Source organism: Apus apus, chromosome 1 (assembly GCF_020740795.1).
Source record: "Apus apus isolate bApuApu2 chromosome 1, bApuApu2.pri.cur, whole genome shotgun sequence".
NCBI lineage: Eukaryota > Metazoa > Chordata > Aves > Apodiformes > Apodidae > Apus > Apus apus.
The window spans coordinates 126,550,342-126,570,797 of record NC_067282.1 but is presented as its reverse complement, the minus strand read 5'-3'; the positions used below and the strand labels follow the sequence as shown (position 1 = coordinate 126,570,797).

General features: G+C 42.7%; 1 protein-coding gene across 1 annotated transcript; it reads right to left on the bottom strand.

The window, feature by feature from the left end:
• Positions 1–1,178: 1,178 nt before the first annotated feature.
• On the bottom strand, positions 1,179–20,430 carry FKBP4 (FKBP prolyl isomerase 4). The gene is made up of 10 exons (XM_051608098.1): positions 20,161–20,430; positions 16,476–16,620; positions 15,062–15,204; positions 9,799–9,919; positions 9,084–9,240; positions 8,520–8,610; positions 8,112–8,195; positions 7,199–7,384; positions 6,422–6,661; positions 1,179–1,829 (listed from the first exon to the last, which is right to left on the bottom strand). Exons 1-10 carry the CDS (start codon positions 20,242–20,244, stop codon positions 1,731–1,733), a joined length of 1,350 nt encoding a protein of 449 aa, XP_051464058.1. The 5' UTR covers positions 20,245–20,430; the 3' UTR covers positions 1,179–1,730.
• Positions 20,431–20,456: the final 26 nt, after the last annotated feature.

Sequence of the window (20,456 nt, the reverse complement as noted above, 5' to 3'; positions counted from 1 at the left end):
ATAGAAATAGCATCACTTTGTTTTCAAAACCACACTGAAGAACTCTCATCCTTGTAGATTTTTGAAAATTGTTCAAAAATTATACATTTATCATTCAGGCTTGGCCTTATGCTTACTGTCACAGCAACAACAGTTTCAGCCACAGGGGCTCATATTTACAGTAATAATTAATCAACACATCAAGGTAATTCCTTGCTGGAAAAGATGATCTCTTGCTTGGCATTCCTGCTTCCCTTTCTTCATCGGAAATCCCCATGTAACTTCAGTTGACAGACATTCTGCACACCTTGTTGTAACCTGTCTGTAACATTAGAGGTAGGTGTGCTTTGGTGAAAGGTCAGTTTCCACTCACACAGACAGGGCTGCTGTTACCGAGACTTGGAACTCATGAAGAGCACCTGCATTACGTGGCAACGCTAAGACTTTGCTAAGCAAATACACATACAATTCCAGCTCATCCGATGGAAAGACATATTTCTCACTACAAAAAAAATCCATTTTTACATCTGAAAGGAACAGATTATCTACATTCTTCCTGCAGAGCAGGCAAAAAGAGTGTTCCTGGTGTTAGAGGGTCTCAGGACAGGGGAGATGCCGAGTTTAACACTACATAAAAGGATAAACAGAGGAGATGAGCTTGAACACCCCAACGAAAAGCCCACACAAAACCCAAAAGCACACCCACCCCTGAAGACAACACACAACATACTGCAGAAACAATCAGAGTATAAAGTAATAGCTTTTCTGCGAGGTGGGGATAAGCAAGACATTATAATCACTCAGAAGTTTGTAGTCCATTAGGAATTAGAAGTATTTGTAATGTGTTAAACCATTATTACTTTCTCTGCAAAGCCAATCATCTTCAGGTATAGATACATGTTTTCTTCTGGTCCAGTTACAGAATGTGGAGGGTGAATGCAATATGAAGAGAAAATAAGATCTATGTATAGGTTACAGGCTTGCTTTATGTACATTTTTCAGCAACATAATTTTTCCTTTTGCAAATATATGGGTCAATACTCTATTATTGTGGGAATTTTCTATGACCATGAATGAACAACAAAAATAATCAGATACTGTAGTTAATGTACAGCTATGTGGATGAGAAAACACTAGATGACCAAATGACAGTAAATTCTCTTAATTCAGTGCAAAATCCAATAAAAACCCACCAAAAGTTGTCTTCTTAATAGGAGCTTTATTACTTAAGCTGTGACTTTACAGTCTTCACCTTCAGCAATTTGCAAAGAGGCATACAAGAAAGGTTACAACATTTAATGGAAGAGACTCCCTGCTGAACAGGGAAGAAGGGGGCAATGCAAAGGCAGAAGAACTGGGAATGCCTATTTGTTCTCGAGCCTCCTGTGAGGACTCCCAGAAAAGGCTGATTACTTGGAAGAAATCACGCAAATAAATTTAGGAAGCTGAACCTGGGATTAAAGTGAGCTGGAACCAGAAAGAGACAAACACCAACAGCAAAATGCAAATAAACCAAGTAAATCCAGACAAACCCAAACAGTAACAGAGGCTGAATGAATAAATAAAGTCCCTAGGATTAAACCAGATTTATGCTGCCACTTCTTCAACAGACAAATAAAGCTGTAACTGACTGTGGCATGGTGGCTTCAGCCTCTGCTCCCCTGAAGCCACTGTCCAACCAGGTAGAAAAATAAAGGTCTAATTCACTGGAAATTCTTTCCTTTAGAAAACTAATGGAACAGGGTTTGCTTTTATGCTTCTGTGTCAACTTCCAATTTATCTTCAACTCCATTCTGCTCATCTTTCATTTCTGCATCTTCAGTGTGGCTGGTCTGAAGAGTAGAAGCTGACTAAATAGAGAAACAAAGAAAGTATATTCCTGTGTTATACAAAAATGCTCACATTTGCAAACATTATCACACACATTATTTGATTCTTAACACTAGGATATCTGGTTTCCATGCAAGACTGAATTAAGGAATGTGCTGGTTTGGTTCTGGCATGTTTTTGGTAGCAGGTAGGGGCCACAGGGGTGGCTCCTTTAAGAAGCTACTAAAAGCTCCCCTGGTTCAGGTGGCCAAGGCCAAGCCACTAGAATTACAGAATGGTAGGGGTTGGAAGGGACCTCTGGAGATCGAGTCCAACCCTCTGCCAGAGCAGAACCACCTAAGGTAGGTCACACAGAAACTCATCCAGACAGGTCCTGAAAGTCTCCAGACAAAGAAACTCCACAACCTCTCTCGGCAGCCCGTTCCAGTGCTCTGTCAACCTTAAAGAAATTGTTCCTCACATTGAGGCGAAACTTCCTGTGTTCTAGTTTGCATTCACTGCCCCATGTCCTATCACAGGGCACCACTGAAAAGATATTGGCCCCTCCTTCTTGACACCCACCCTTCAGGTAGACTACATTCACTGGTCTCTCTACATCAACCCATTCAGTCACAACATCGTAGAAGGCTATCAAGTTAGTCAAACATTATCTCCTCTTGGTAAATCCATACTGACTACTCCTGGTAGGAGAGACAATGGATGTGCCTCTGCAATTAACATAAGAAAGAAATTATACAGGACCTGTGAGAGAGCAAAGTAGAAGAGCTGATCTGGAGAGGTGAGAGCAGTCCTGGAGTGGAGATCCTGAGGTTGGTAAGGAAGAAGGGGAAGGAGGTGCCTGAGCAGAAGTTTCCCTGCAGCCCATGGCAAGATGGCAGCTGTGCCCCTGCACTCATGGAGGAATGTGGTGGAACATTTCCTTGAAGCCACCAGGAGGGGCAAATGTGGACCTGCAACCCACAGACTTGGATCTGCAGCCATGGAGGACCCAGTGCCAGGGGAGGTGACTGTTCCTGGAACAGCCCATGACTCTGTGGGCAGCCTGTGCTGGAGTAGTTTGCATCTGAGGGACTGTACCTCGTGGGAAGGACTCAGGGGGGAGAGGTTTGTGAAAGACTGTCTGCCATGAGAGGGGACCCCGTGGGGAAACAGGGCAGGACTGTAAGGAATCCTTCCTGAGGAGGAAGGAGCAGCAGGAAGCACCAGCCTGTGAAGTGACTCTAAACCCCATCCCCTGTCCCCCTGTGCCGCTGGGGGGAAGGAAGGAGAGAAACCGGGAACAAAGGGATTTGGGCCCAGGAAGAAGGGAGGGGTAGGGGCAACACAATTAAGCACTACTCTGTGTGTTGTCTGTGTCCTGTGTGCATTTGATTAGTGATGGATTAAATTACTGTTTTTTTCTTCTACTTGAGTCTGTTTTGCCCAGGACCATAAATGGTGAGTGAACCCTCCTTGTCCTTTGACTCAACCAACGAACTCCTATTTGGCCTTTGTCCTCCCTATCCCAGTATGTATGTGCATGGTGGGAGGGAGGGTGAGTGAGCAGCCTCGTGGCTGGTTCTTTGTTGTTGGGTTAGGCACGACATGGTATTCACAGAACGGAACAGGCTGCCCAGGGAAGTTGTGGATTCCCCCTTCTTAGAAGTGTTTAAGGCCAGGTTGGAAGGGGCTTTGAGCAACCTGACCTATTGGAAGGTGTCCCTGCCAGTGGCAGGGGGCTGGAAGCAGATAATCTTTAAGGTCTCTTCCAAACCAAACCGTTCATTGAGTCTCTAATACCTTATCATGGTTTGGGCCTACCCAACAACAAAGAACCAATCCTCTCCTATGAAGACAAGTTGAGAGAGTTGGGGCTGTTCAGCCTGGAGAAGTCTAAAAGGAGACCTTATAGCAGCCTTCCAGTACCTGCAGGGGACCTACAGGAAAGCTGGGGTGGGACTTTTACCAGGGTGTGTCGTGATAGGATGAGAGGTAATGGTTTTAAACTGGAAGAGGGTAGATTTAGGTTAGACATTAGGAAGAAATTCTTTACTATTAGGGTGGTGAGACACTAGAACAAGTTGCCCAGGGAGATTGTGGATGCCCTTTTCCTGGAGGTGTTCAAGGCGAGGTGGGATAGGGCTTTGTGCAATCTGGTCTAGTGGAAGGTGTCCCTTCCCATGCAAGGGGGTTGGAACTAGATTATCTTCTAGCTCCCTTCCAACCCAAATCGTTCTGTGATTCTATTAAAACCTAGCCTGACAACATGGCTGCTCCAAAAGCCCTCTCCTTGTTTGTGTCTTCCAGTTCACATAAAGAGGTGTGGAAGGCAAAGAGCCACATGTTAAGGTTCTGAGGTCATGTTTTACAACAGGACATAGCACATTGCAGTAGTTTTTAAACACAGTAAAAGGAGGTAGAAATAAATGCCTTGGAAATGCCTTGTCCTGCTCATCTCAAATATAATACAAAGAATTGCTATTCCACCTGTCAGCCTAGCACTGAACTATTTGTTTTATGAGGTTGTATAAGAACCAGACAAGAACAAGCAAGGATATTTGCATGCACTGTTGGGGGAGGGGAATATGAGGTGAAAAAGGGGAAGAATCCTTAAACTACAGAATTAACTTAGCTGCAACAAGAAACTACAGCCAAAGAACAAAAGGCATCAAAGGTCAACCTTTCATCCTCAGAAGTGTTCTGTGAAGCACACAAGAGTAAAGTCTCTGCTCCACAGAAAATCTGTTAGCTAGCAATCCTGGCCTTTAAGATAAGATTTAAGATAAGCTGATAAACATCCTGACCTATAAAAATTCACATTTACATATGTGATCCATTTGAATTAATGAAAAGAACTACTGATGCAAGAATGGCTGTTGGAACTTCAGCAGACTATAAGATACGCAGAAGTCAGGAATTTCAGAACTACTGTCCAAGCTGCTTTCTTAACAATCAGAAGACAATTGGTAAACTAACCTCTTGAACTTCTCCCACTACCACTAACAGGGGAACTGTTGGAGCTACAGTAAAGCAACACGATAAATGAATTAACAGCAAAACATGTTTTCTTACAAGAAAAATTAGTAAGGCTAACCTGAGGAGTAAGTTTGTTTACAGTTCTATCAATTCCTTTTAATCTAAAACCACATGAATTTGAAGTAGGCCAGATGGCCCCCAGAAAAGCAATGTAAACACATGCACATTTCCAAGATCTTCTAAGTATTGAGCAGAATGAACCAGGCCAACAGCATCCTGGCCTGTATCAGAAGCACATGGTTAGCAGGACTAGGGTAGTGATTGTCCCTTTATATTCAGCACTGGGTGAGGCTGCACCTCAAATACTGCATTTGGTTTTGGGTCCTTCATTACAAGAAGGATACTATGGTGCTGGACTGAGTCAAGAGAAGGGCAATGAAGCTGGTGAAGGCAAAAGTCTTACGAGGAGCAGCTGAAGGAATTGGGGTTGTTTAGCCTAGAGAAGAGGAGGCTGAGGGGAGACCTTATGGTTCTGGACAACTACCTGAAAGGCAGTGGTAGTGAGGTGAGTGTCAATCCCTTTTCTCAGGTAAAGTGTGGTAAGACAAGGGGAAATGGCCTCGAGTTGAACCAGGGGAGGTTTAGAATGGGTATTAGGAAAAATTTCTTTGCTGTAAGGGTTGTCAAGCATTGGAAGAGGCTGCCCAGGGAAGTGACTGACTCACCATCCCTGGACGTATTTAAACATCATGTAGACCCAGCACAACAGGCTACTTTAGCCAGATACATAACTATGTGGACAATTGCACTTTCCTTGCATAATCAATGGGAAATATCTGATTTATGTGTTTGTTTACAATCCTCCATGAGAAGCAGAACCAAACCACAACAAAAAAGTCACAAACTGAACATCTTGCCCCCCCAACCATCAAATTAGGCCTGATTACCCTGTGCTTACTAGAAGACTACTTTAGCAGAGTAAGAGATGAAAAATGGAATACATGTCCCATTGTCTCTGGGAGAGAAATTTATTTCATTTTGAAAGATTGGGGGAGGTGAATAGAGAGGTTTGTGAAGTGTTCCATGTAGGAAATTGTCAGCTGACAGTCTGAGATGGCTAAATTATCAGCATACACTCATCTGAGCACAGTGGGCCTCTGGATGGACTCAATGGAACAGTTAACCACAGGAAATGGACATACCAATTATCTGTCAAGTTTTTAGATTCTCCATGCATATTCTGGGAAGGTGGGCAAAAAGATAAGTGAAAATAACCTCGCAGTAGGCAAACTTCTGCACTCCTCAATGTTACTGAGAAAATCTGACTCTCATAAACCAGAGATTTGTTTCAGAAGATACAGATTTATCTAGTCCTTCTGGACCATTACAGTTAAGGAAAACAGAACATCTTCTTAGGATATGTGATTCCCACAAGTAACTGTATGTTTCTTGCTAGCTGATACAACCTCTGATATAACCTCTTTGAATATTTCCATTGTTAACTGAACTAAGTATTTACTAACATTCTAGTGAAAGCTTAGTAGGAAAATCATCCATATAGAATAATTAATCTTCTGACAGTGTGAATCCTGACACTTCACAATCTTTGTCTAACGTGATATCACCTGTTGCAGTCTTGTGGAGCAGTGTTACTTACTTTTAAATCTTTGTCTGCAAGCCGTTGAAACATGTTGGCATACATCTTTTTCTCCTTCTCATGCTGCTCCCGTATTTTTTGCTGGCAAGTCACCAGTTGCACTTTGGCAGCTTTGTTACTTGGATAAAATTGTATCACTTTCTGGAAATCTCCCCGGGCCAATTCGAAGTCATTGACAGCCAAGTGCGCTTCCCCACGCCGGAAGAGGCCTTTTTCGTTGTTGTTATCCAATTCCAGTGCCTGTGTTTAAGAAAAGCCCAAACAAACAACTAAATCATATTCAAGAGTAATTTTTCTTTTTTGAAAAATATGCAGTCAGAACACCAGAGACTGCTAGAAACCGTACCTTCTGATGAACATTTCTGAGTCTTGTCAGGGCTTACTAATAAGCTGACTTGAACACAACAGAAGTACTGAGGACTGAATACAGTAGGTGATTTGACAGAGAACCAGCAAGTCTAAAATTTAATCCTAACTCTGTTGCAGCTCTTGGAAGGACCTTTGCTAGCATGACTACCTTAACCACATCTCAGTGTTTCTAACTTGTAAATATTTTAATATTCTTAATGTAGCAGCAAGTTAGTAAAAGATACATAAAAGGACAATAATTATGAAAATAACCTGTTGTATATATTTAACATTGTGTATTCAGTACTGCTCAACTGCCAGCTGATGAGAAAGGCCAAATACCATATGGCCTGGCATCCCTCAAACTGTTAAAGCAAGAAAAGCTGTCAGACTGCTTGTGCAGCTTAAGAATAAACAAACTCTTACTACCTTGTTGCAGTTCTCCAAAGCCTGGGAGTATTCCTTCAGCTTGAGATGGCACATAGCTAGATTAAGGTGGGCAGCAAGCCTTAAGCTTTTGGCTTTTGTATCCTCCTCATCGGAGAGTCCCGATTCATGCTCCAGCCATGACACAATCTTCTTATACTGTAATGCTGCCCGTTTGTATTTCCCCTCCTGTAAACAAGGCAGTTAATTTTATCAGCTTATCACAGTAACTTTTAGCTTCCTCTTGCCCCTTTGGCTAACCTTGAGCAATACATCTGAAAAAAACAAGTCACAGTAATCTCAACAGAACTTAATCATAGAAAATGAACTACTTCTGAAAGCCATTCCTGCACAGGATCAGAAAATATTTAGGAATACATAGTGGTTCCCTCACTAAAGCTAGGTGTATAGGCCAGCATTGATACTTCATTCTCAACTTGCACCTTATATTCAACTTTTGAAACAAAACAAGGAAGATGGGACATTTTCAGAACAGCCAACTATTGCTGTTTCATGAAGATAATGGGAAAGCCTGCTTTTAGCTGGTCAAATTGGTTGAAACAGCTTTTCCACACACCTCTACACAAATCAATATTATTCATTCACAGAACTATCCCACAGTAGGAACTTAAATACTGTAATCTTGCTACTACTGAATGTATGCCCCAAAGTTATCTTTAGGTACAAACAGCTCTGACACAACTAAGTACCTGCAGACTTAGTTCTTTGTATAGAATATTCAAACTCTTAGGCTTTCCAACCCCACCTCCCCCAAGACACTTTTGCCTCCAGTTCTCCCTTTAAAATATCAGAGAATTTCATAAACACAACTGTCAAATGACAGAAGCTGTAATCATCGGCAGCTCACGATGTGGACTAGGAAATGCTATTGTTACTTGGGGACTATTAAATTTACCTTGAAGTACTGAGTGCCTCTCTCCTTCACAATGCAACTTTGTTCCAGCTTCTCATCTGTGTTCATTTCCCAAGACTCCTTGGCCTACCCAAACAGAAACAGTCCAAGTCAATGATACAACTTCTGGGCTATTCAAGTGGCTATGCTGCCTCCCACTAACAGTAAAGTAGATAGATTTGGCAAAGCAGAATTTTGCACTGCTACTGGAAAATGGGCTAGAGCAGGACAGGGATACACTAAGAACAACAATTTCAGTCAAGAGCTGAATGCAGTGTGTTGTAATCTCTGACAACAGTGACTTCCCTTTTTCAGATCAGCATTCAAAGATTCCATTGTCCTTGTTTAAGCTGCATTCACACTTATTTCCCTACCTCCCAAACTCTTTGGGACTTCATCCCTCATTCCTACCTTTTCAAAGCTTTTGAGTTTCACTTCATACTGAAGCTCTGCATCTGGAGGGATCTGAAATTTCTCCTTCCCAGCACTTCCAAAACCATAGCTGTAAGATTGGGGGAGGCAAGGGGCAGAGGGAGGAAAATGGAACAAACAATAAAAAAAGGCATACCAAACCACATCACCTAAGGACCAACCATCTGGTCCCACTGGGTTGCTCAGAAGGTTCATCAGCTCTCTTCCTATTATGAAGGCTGTTCTAGGTATCTTCATATTCACTGCAACTATTGTGTCCTTAAGAAGGGCATAAAAAAACCCCCAAAACTTAGAAAGCAACAATATTTTCTTAATACTCACCAAGATCAACACTACAGAGACCTAATTAAATGTCCTTCAGGGTGCTACTACTTCACATCCTAGTGGCAAAGCAATCTTAGTTGCATACTTCTCATACATCAAACTTCTTGGTCTAATCAAGTTTTTACTACAGCATTGAAAAAAGCTGAAAGGCAAACACTTCATTCTTGCCAGATGCTTAGTATAAGCCATTAAAGTATCAAAAGATCAGAAACAGCATACTTGGGTTTGAGATAGAATACAGATTCCTCAGATTTCTCCATTTTTTGAATTGCTTTCTCCAGACCATGAGGAAGATCATAGTTTTCACCTTCTCCAATCTCAAACTGCAATTCCCGTCTGTCAAAAACATGATCTCCATATCGGCCTTCAAATTGGACTGGTAACAAAAAAACAGAACAACCCAATGAAAAATCAGAAGTTATATATGTATTGTAAGGGGCAGGTAGCACAGGTAACATAGGAAGTGCCAAAGCCTCCTCCTAAAGTCTTTTCTCTTTTAACAGCTCCTTATGCACGATGGCTACATGGTTTAGCAGCAAACAGAATTACTGCTAAACTTAATAAACTTTTTTTATGTTCATCTCTACATTACTTTTTTTCTCACCCCAACAAGTGCCACATCCACTCTCTCTCTTTTCTCAGCAAATGCAAGTACTTTACTAGGCTCATCTACCTTTTTTGTTAAGATAAGCACTTTATCAGATTCATTATCTCTGGAGAACACAGTTGCTGCTGGAAAATGTAAGCCTTGCTAGAAGTAAGAGAATGGACGCTTACTCTAGGTTTTTAAGTTACTTGGTAAAGGAAAGAAAAGTCAAGTGCTCCTCTTTCTCAGGGCAAGGGGTTGTAGGCTGTGGAAAAAGGTTCTATTTACTATTTTAGTAATATAGTAATTTGGAAAGAATAGTATTTACTATTTCTGTAACATACTTACTCTCTACAAGTGCACCCTCATTGGGCTTGGAGTAGCCTTCCCCTTTTTTACGGATTCTTCGAATGATGCCACCATCTTCATCATCAGTGAGGTCCTCCCCCTTAAACTCAAAAAGTTCTATCTGTGAAGGAAAGAAAAGCCCTGCAATTATTCTCATCACATCAGTTTAGTAACTCACAAAATTTGTTGTCCAGATATCTTTCAAAACTATAGCTGGTCAGAAAGCCACCATTTCAGTTCATGTTCTCTAAGATATTAGATAGCCAAGGCTATGAAGATGCTGTGCTCGGCAAATACTGCATGGAAAACTACCGAAAAGTTTCAGATTACATTCAGGCCTTTACAACTTTTTTCTCTAGTAATCTTGGTCTCCCAATACTACAAATTAGATCCTTTCATTGAAAGGTCTGTGAACCTGGCTTCTGAATAAAGCTTATGTGAGCCACAGTGCTTAGGGACTACTGCAAAATAAGATTCTATTGGTTTCTTTAATATTTTTACTCATGTCTGCTGACAGAAGTATGGACAGTGGCTTTCAGGCTTGAGGTTTTGTTTGTTAAATATGAGGGAAAATACCTTTTCAACACATCAAACCAGGAAGAATTTGCTCACAGTTACCCCTCTGCAGTGCTACCACACTTAACAGCAGTTGTCATACTCAGTTACTCCACAGTTGAGTAGATTCACCAGTAGTGTCACTGCATCCAAGGGCTGGGGAGGTTTTTAAGCAATGCAAGGACAAGATAAGCAGGAAAATTAAATATAAAGATCCAATCCTTATCTTTAAGTCTTTTTTATACCCTTAATTCTACATATGGTCAAATTCAGATCAACTTTAATGTACTTGGGATGGAGCCCAAACTGATTCCAAATGCTTGTCTTGTAGTATTAAAACGCATGAAGAGTATCTTTTCAGACTTAAGCTATTCTCCACCTGTTTCTTTATCGTCCTACCTTTGTGCCACAGGACAATAGTTTCAGAACTTCTGTGTCATTCTCCCTTGCATGTCTGAACAGTTAAGAGTTCTCATTTTACTTGTTACATTTCCCCTCTAGTCTTGCTTATCATTGTGCATTGTGGGATCATTTCCAGAAGATAAAACCACAAAGCCATGATCCGGCCAACCCTTCATCTAAACATGCTGGTGCAACAAGTTGTTTGGAATTTCTAAGAGCTGATGTTAATGTAGGAGATAGCTATCCAGCCTCAATCTTCACATGCCCTCCCAAGCCTCTAATGTAAATCATAGTTGAAGTGGGAGTACCAGAACAAGATGGAAAAATTGTCTAGCCATAACAAAAATGTATGCTGCTGGTATGAAATAAAGTAAAAAAATCTTTTGCTGTCCTATGTTTGAGTAAAACAATAGTAAAAACAGCATAAAAGAGGAAGCCATTATAATCAGCATTGCTAAGATTGAGTACCTAACTCAAACCCCAAAACAAACAAAATAAAAGGTGAAGGCTATTGCTATGGAACTTCATGACACTGGACTTAAGATACCTGAACAGCAAAAGGAACTGGAAATTCACCAGCACAAACAGTACTTCCACTTTGTGTTTTGATGGATACCTAATAACAATAATACTCTGGTATTTCTCTTCAGTCTGTCTCAAACAAGCTAAGTCACTCCAGAACATCCCTCTGATGACCATACAGGTTTCCCCATTTTTTTCATTTTTTTTTTTACCTGAAGAACAGTATTCTATGGAATAAGTTATCTATTATTATTGCTCAGCAAAAGCAAACACAAGGAAGAAAAAAAACCAAACAGTAACAAACCAGCAAAAATCCCAAACCATAAGACATCCATTATTTCAGTTCACAACCAAATGCTGCTGTGGTGATGACACAGCTACACAACATTTTAATGTATATTTTATAGAGTCCTTTTAAAGGCAACTCATACAAAATTTTGGTATGGTGACTTGCAAAGGAACCATGCTTGCTATTGTTTTAAATAATCAAAAGGAAACAGAAGCAAGACTAAAGAAAGTGAAAACTTCAGAGATTTAAGGGTCTGAGTCATACTAGTCAGAAATCACTCCCACCTAAATAAAACTTAGGAAGACTTTCTCAATCTAAGTTCCACTGGCCCAATTCAGGACACATGGGCATTGCTTATTTTTTGTAACCAATCATTTGCAAAAGATGAAGAAAAGCACAAAACCATCAGCAGCTTGTCTTTGTCCCTTTTCTACTCTTAACATTACTGCTCAGGCAGGCATTTGGGGTCATTAATGAAACATCACAATTTATCTAAACAGTACTTAGAAGATGGAGAGGTCAGACTGGCATAATTACGAAAAGCCTAGTGGAAAGTGAAGCACCTGGATAACTGTATCTTATAGACTCAGCAGTACTCTGATGAAAAATCCCATCTTGCAGCTAGTGCTTTTATTTATTGAAAGGTTATCTCTTGGTACAAGACAATGATGTAGCACCCTGTGTCTTAAGTGCTAAGCCCTCAAGAGTGCTTTATTATGCTGCCAAAGTAGATGGTCTTGAGCTTTGAGACACTGTGCACGGACAGTAGAAAGCAGAAAACCTGAACATCTTCAATAATCACTACACTGAAGTTCTTGTTTGTTATTCCTTTCCCTCAATCAAAATCAAGTGAACAGAAAAAAGTTAAGGAAAAACCTAAACATTAGAGTCCAGAGGGACCTTGACAGGCTGGAGAGGTGGGCCAGGGCCAACCTCATGAAGTTCAACAAGGCCAAGTGCAGGGTCCTGCACCTGGGTCAATGTAACCCCAGGCACAAATACAGGCTGGGGGAAGAATGGCTGGAGAGCAGTCCTGAGGAGAAGGACTTGGGAATGGGAGGAGATGAGAAGCTTGACATGAGCCACCAGTGTGAGCTCGCAGCTCAGAGGGCCAAACACATCCTGGGCTGCATCAAAAGAACTGTGGCCAGCAGGGCCAGGGAGGTGATTCTGCCCCTCTACTCTGCTCTGGTGAGACCCCACCTGGAGTACTGTGTACAGTTCTGGTGGCCTCAGCACAAGAAAGACGTGGAGCTGTTGGAGAGGGTCCAGAGAAGGGCCACCAAGATGATCAAAGGGCTGGAGCACCTCTGCTATGCAGACAGGCTGAGAGAGTTGGGGCTGTTCAGCCTGGAGAAGAGAAGGCTCCAGGGAGACCTCATAGCTGACCTTCCGGTACCTGAAGGGGCTATAGGAAAGCTGGGGAGGGGCTTTTCATCAGAGAAGACAGTGACAGGACAAGGGGTAACAGTTTTAAACTGAGAGAGGGGAGATTTAGGTTAGGTATTAGGAAGAAATTCTTCACTATAAGGCTGGTGAGGAACTGGAATAGGTTTCCCAGGGAGGTTGTTGATGCCCCATCCCTGGAGGATTTTAAGGCCAGGTTGGATGAGGTTTTGTGCAACCTAATCTAGTGATAGGGTTCCCTGCTCATGGCAGGGGGGTTGGAACTTGATGATCTTTAAGGTGCCTTCCAACCTTAATGATTCTATGAATTATCAGGTCAGAATGCGGTATGTGTTAGTGTTTATATATCACTCTTCAATTCTGCCCTATATTACATTGTCACTTGCATTTGTGCAAAGCACATAGCATTCCAGCATGTGTAATTTGCTTCAGTATAAATAAGCCACTAGCATCTTCTTAAACTGCATTTTTAGTATGTATAAATCTGAACAGTTTTACAAGATAGTATTTTTCATCAGTCAACTGCAGAAGTAATGGCATTAATTTTGACATACTTAAAATGAGTAAGTTCTCATCCCTTAGTGATCTGGAATACTACCTGGGATACTATCGGCTGGTACTAATTTTGAATCCTTCTGCATAAATAAATCTTTAATGCTATTACTCACAAGTTCTTGGAAAAAAAGTAGTGCAAATACACTACCTAATGTAATACAAATACAATATCCAACTATGTTTCATTTAATCTTCTTAATAGATGCTCATCATTTCCATTAAAATCTAAACAGGCTTTCAGTGCCTACTCCATGAGCTGGTTTTACCTTTCTCATGTATTAAATAAAACTTTCAGATATTATATAAAGCATCCTATCTTAGAGCAATCATCACAGCTTAAAAACTGTCCTTCTGCCTCCCATGTAAGAGGCCATTTTACTGATTAAGTATTATAGAACAAAATAATTTTTTAAATAATCCTCAAAGAGAGTCCAGGTACAATTAATTTGAAATTATTTCTTGGAAAATTGAACAATAAGAAAAATCTAACATCCCAAATCACTGTTTAGACTGTTTCTGACAGCATAGTCCAGAAATAGCTTTAGCATCATCCTCTATGGAAAAATCAAACACAAGTCTCAGCATTCTGAGCAGCCACTCTCACTACTGAAATAATACATAAGAGACAGCTGCTATTTCCACATGGGAATGACAAGAAGATGCCTTGAAGATCACTAGCAAACAAATGACGTTCTCTGCTGGTGACATTAGGAAATACCCATGCTAATTGGCTCCATGCTCACCAAGACTTGCAGTTCACCTCCAAGGAGACCAATTGTCCGTGTGAATTCCCCAGACACCTAATTCAAGACTGCTGAATCTGTCACAGGGATCAAGTGTGTACAAATTACTTTTTGTGATGGTAAGACTGACCAACACAGCCTGGATCCACACAGACTGTATTAATCAACAAGCAGTCTGAATCCGAACTGTTAATGTGGCTAAGGCTTATTTTTTATGCTCAGCCCTACAGAAAATGGAGTTCATAGCTCCAGGGCTGTTTAAGTACACTTTATATTCTACCAGTTTATATGCAGTAATTATCTCTTTTCTCCCTCAAATAGCTCATAAAAGATTTGTGTTAATGTTGCAAAGAAAACATAAAAAATATGGAAAACATACTACCGAGGACATTAACTGCTCTTTCTGTTGTTGAAAGCTTTATAATGCTTAACCTAGGTGTCAGTACTTTGAGTCTTATGGAGTGGAAAGAGGATTAAAGATCTCCTTCCTTCAACTGCTTCAGAGCCTGCCACTGAGACACAATACTCCCTCCCTTGCCCTACCCCCCCAAACTGCACCCTCCTACCATGAATCATTCCATAACTGTAAAATTAAAACTATTATCACTGAAAAACATTAAAGTATTTTAAAAACTCCAAAATAAGGGAACTTGAGACACTGCAGATCAGTAGCAGCCATATTTTTCCCTTCAGAAAACCTAATATTCCTGTTTTGAAAGGACATTACATCAGAGTTTCTACAGTTGTTAGTTTTTAAAGTATACCATTCTAGTGATTGTCTCTCACTTACCTCAAAAATCAGTGTAGCATTGGGAGGTATCTTTGGTGGGCTCCCAGCTGAGCCATAGGCATATTCTGGTTTACATGTAATCCGACAGATTTCGCCAACCTTCATGGTTGCCACAGCAATGTCCCATGCTTTGATCACCTCACCTATGCAAGTCAAATTTCAATCACATGAATGCTAGGCATAAATAAAAGACGTGATCAGCTGTGAAACTGAGTAGCATCACTTTTAGTATACAAAAGACAGAGCAGAAATACTTGTGCTTACCCTGATTTATGTACATCCATTTTAACCCAAACAGAATTATAAAGTTACCTGGAGATACAAAATCGGCTAGATTTATTCATTCTAGGTCTAGTGATTAATTTACTCCCCTTAATTCCTCACGATAAAGAATACAAGTCATCTGACCAGACAAAGGCTGAAGTGCTTGGCACTATCTCAAGTGTGAGGAAATAGCAAGAAATTCTTCTAAGAGGAAGGTCTTATGGTGAGACTGCCTGCTTATATTTTGAAAACAATCCAAAACAGCCTTTTCTCTCTGTACTTTATCAGCTGGCAAAGAGCAACACAAGTGGTAACTAAAAGTTACATGAACTTGTAGCAGAAAGGAAGTGTGAAGTAGAAGCAGTATTCTTTCTAAAGCCAAAACTGAATGGAAGCTGGAACCTCATGTAACAAAATCCTATCTCTTACTCAAGCTCTCCTACTTGCTGCTCCTTTCAACTCAATCAAGCAGCTATTCCATTAGTCTTGTATTAACTGCTACATTTTGTATCATCCCAAATGTCAGTACAGTGCAGAATTTGTCTCCCAAATAAAAGAACAGCAGGTAAGAAACTGTCAGGGAAAAACTCGGATTGAGTAGTAAGTTTTGCTGGAACCAGGATGCTTGGATTTTTGCACTGAAAAAAGTAAGGATTTTGATAATGAAGAGATGTACTGCTTCAAGATATGTATTTGGGTTATTTTGGGAACTTCAGGGAAAAAGGGAGCATGTTTCATCATGCTGCAGCTGACAGCTGCACCCATGCACCCTGACCCAGTATCTGATTACAATTAAGTACTCCTGAATTTAAGTCTTCTGCAAAAAAAAAAAAAAAAACAACAAAACCCCACATCAACAAAATGCCCATTCTGGCTATTTAACTACTCTTTTACTATACTTCAGGGCAAAACTGCTCTCCTGGAATGCTTTGTCCCGAGGCCACAATTCTTCAGCAGGCCTCATCGAGGGGCTACGGAGTTTTTTTAATTCAGAAAAGTATCAAAGCCTTTCTGATCAGGTAATTCTAAGAGAATAAACCTTAAGCTCTGAAACAAGTTTAAATAGCAACTTTAACATGCAAAGGAACCACACATCCAAGGAAATCCTATCTCTATTATTACCAAAACTGAAAAACACAAAACATATTACCTTTCCCCAAGTCAAATGAAAATTTGTCTCTCCTGTCCAGACTGGAGTCAAATTTTGTGCCATCAAGAAGCCATCCTGTGTAATGAACGGTCACTTTATCACCTATCATTGGAGACTCTGTCCCACTGCCTTCCCTCTTGACAACCTGAGAAAAACAGTAAGCAACAATAAGATGATGAAAACTAAGTCTGCCTTATTGGACATTAATTCCATTTACTTGGATGTGTTACCATCTCTAGTAGATAAAGGATTTACAGGTTTACTCCAGCTGTCTGGAACCTGACTATGCTGCTCTGAGATTAGTAGTGTTGCAAAGGTAGGAAAGTCAAGATGGGTCTTGCTGTGATTCGAGAACTTAACTGGCAACAGTTGGCAGAATTGTACATATCTCTGCATCTATAGTTAGCAACGACACCTTTCCTCAACAAGATTTTAAAGGTTCTGGAAAATTAATCAGGTAAAGTACTAAGCAGGGGTTTTTTTGCTTTAATCAAGTACTTGCCTCACCACCACTCCATCACCATTCTTGAGTTTGGTGTTCTAGGCAGAGCATTTAAACAAGAAAATGAGCTAGTTCTTTCCATGCAAAATCTATTCTAACATGTAATCCGAGATTACTCGACTTAAACCAGGCAGTTTAACAAAGGCTGACAAAATCTCCCCCCAATGCAGCCTAGTTGTAGCCCCCAGCTAACACTTAGAAATTATAATGTATTAATCTAGTCTACCCACAACTCTGACACAGATACCAAGCACCCCAATTTCACATATAGGTGCAAGGATTTGGTTTTCTTCTCAAGAGGTTCCCCAGCATAGCTAGAAAGACCCATACAAAGGAAATAAAACACCAAACAAAAAGTAATCTCTCTGGCATTAATTTGAAATGTATAAAAAATAGGGGATAGTACTGAAATAAGTATCTTGTATGGCAAAGATAGAAAGCCTTGCCTGTAGCAGGATTTTGAGTTTTCTCCAATACTGATTGAAACCATCTACCTCCAAGACAAAGCTCTGCATTGCTTCAGCTAGGGAAAAGAGAACCCATGAAGGATCCTATTTACTTGCATCTATAGAGACCAGGAAAGCTACTGTTCATGTAGCATAAACATTCGTTCAAGGTCAGTTATACAGAAGTATGGATGGGTGTTCCTCCTTTTTTTTTTTTTTTTTTAAAAAAAAAAAGCTATAAAAACATCACACTTCTCTACCAATCAGGTAGAAGCAGACCCTTGAGAGTCTCCTTCACAAATCTGAACATTTTGCAACCAACCACTGTCAGTCTCCGACTTTGCCTCCCACCATCCCTGCAACTGACTGGATGACTGAAATGCTAGCACTTTCCACCCAAAGCCAAAGCAATATGGACAGCTTCTGTCAGACTCTGAACAAGCTGAAAGCACCACATTGGATGAATAAAACAAAAAACAAACAACAATTAAAAAAACCCAAAGAAACAAACCAGAAAAAAATACTACCTGCCCAGTTCCCTAGGGAGAGAATGCTCAGTGTGAAAAGGGATGCCTGATCTCATACATCCTCGTACCGTGCGCACCACCTCAGTGCTACAGCATTACAGAACTAATCTATTGACTTCTCCTCAAAGGAAGGCAAAAATTCCAGCAACCACTCTCACAGAGTTAAGAAAATAACATTAAATTGGTAACCAACATAAACCATATCACTCTTGGATACATATATAAAAAAGTAGAGCCAAACCAGTAATTTTAAAGCAACCAATCTGAAGTAACTTTGGATTACTAACTGCCTTTAATGGAAGTTTGTGTCATACCAAGTTATCAAAAATGAAAGTACTCAGTCCCTCATTTTCAGCATCTATAAATATTTTTTTTTTGCACTTATGTAATTTTGAAGAGATTCAAGTTTAACATTTTTCATATACTTGATATAGCAACCCGATTTTCCATACGGTTTAAAATTCCTTTTCAGATGGAGAAACCCTGTTTTTCTGTTCAAATTGTGATTGTAAATAAGAGCACTCTCCTGAAAGCAGTGTAACATTATCAGTACAAAATTGGAGCAGGTTAGTTCAGATTCAGATTCTGCACTCCGGCAATTAAGAGAAAAATAAAATCTATGAAGGCTGGACTTCATGACTTCTACAGTCTTTTGCCTTATCAATTAAAAATCTTGCCTTTTTGGAGGTTTTCACAACCTCAGTCCTTTTGCCAGCATTTTCTCCGCCTCTCCCTTACATTTATTTAAAAATAAAATAAAATCAACTCTTGTTTCTCCATCATCAAATGCTGGGTACTGCATGAACTTGGCAGCCACTGCCTTTTACCATGCCCAGGTATCTGAGATGCAGGAGGCCTGCAGGCAGCTTCCTGGGCAGCCAGGCAGATGAGAGCTCCAACCAGATACCGTGCTATGTGCAGAAAACAGAAGCTCTAACCAAAGCAGGTTAGCAGAAAACATAGGAAAGCAGAGTACAGAAGGCAACCACACATCTTCAAGTCGGTCCCTGATACCTTTTCTGGAGAAACTGCCTCTATGACAAACCCAGGATTTAAAGCCAGAAGGCTCTAAAGACTGAAACCAGAATTTTGTCTTTGCTGCGGTGCTGCTTTTCTTCTTCCAAACACGATTAACTCTGAAATTTCACTGTGACATAAAAATTCTTCTAGTGATTGCCCAAGTTTTCCCGAGGGACTAAAGAAGCTTCTAGAGATATGGAAATAGGAAATACCTGCCAGAGGAAGTCCGTGCAACTCCGTCTCGCAGTGTCAACTCTGCTACCCTTACTTTCTAGCTCCCCAGCGCAAGGGGAAGCAGGGGGGCTGCCGGCGCTGCCCACGCACGGCGCGACCCGCGGCAGCAGCCGCGCTGCAGGCCCCGCCTCACCCGCAGCCCGCTTCAACACGCGCTTCCCCACCGCGGCTGCACCGCGGGGCAGCCCTCCCGCATCCCGCCGCCGGCCGCGCTTCCATCGGGCCCACCTGTGCAACGCACCATCTTAGGCTCGGGAGGCTGCCCGCACCAAGATGGAGAGCCCGATGCGCAGAGCCCGAGGCCGGCAGCGCAGCACCGCTCCGCACCGGCTACCGACCTATGCGGAACACGCGGGCCCTGCCCCGGCACCGCTTTTAATTCCCAGCTCCCCCACCACGTGCTGGGGGGGGGGGGGCGGTCTCGGAGCCCCCCAAAACCAGTTGTGAAGGCAGAGCCGCATCCTGCGAGCCGGGCCAAGAGCCCGCTCCGCACCCCCACCCCCCCCCGCCCACCGCAGCCGCAGGGAAAAGCCCCTGATCCAGCGCCAGGCGCCCCTTCCAGCCGCGGCTCCCCGCGGGCTTCCCGGAGCGCGGCCCGGCCCCCGACTCGCCCGGCTGGGTCGCTGGCGGGCTGCGGGGAATCGCGGGGGGGGCTGCGGGGCATCGCGGGGGGGCTGCGGGGCATCGCGGGGGGGCTGCGGGGCATGGCGGGGGGGGCTGCGGGGGAGCCCCCAGGGGCGGGCAGCGCGCGCGGCCGAGGCGGCCTGCTGCCGTCCCCGCGTCACCGGGAGCCCCCTCAGGGGGCAACGCGGGGCCCGGCGGGGGCAGAGCGCCCGCTCTGCAGCCGAGGAGGGACCAGGTCACTCCCCCTGGCCGGCACGCCGTCCCCTCCCCACCGGCCTGAGTCCATGCAGGGGGGTGGCGGCAGGGAGCAGCCGCCCACAGCCGCCGGGTACCTTGAGGACGCCCTCATCCCCCTTGGGGGTGATGTCCGCCCCTTCCAAGGGCGCCCCGTCCGCTTTCATCTCCTCCGCCGTCATCCCGCCTGCCGCTGCCACCGCTGCGCACCAAGAGGCCGCCGCGCCGCGCCGAGCCGGGCCGGGCTGTGCTGGATCTGGGGCTGCGCGGGCGAGCAGCGCCGAGCGGCGTTGCGCCTCTCTCCCCCTCCTTCCTTCCTTCCTTCCCTCCCGCCGCGCTTCGCCGCAGCGCCTGCCCCCGGGCGGCGGGGAGGAGGAAGGGGAGGGGAGAGGGA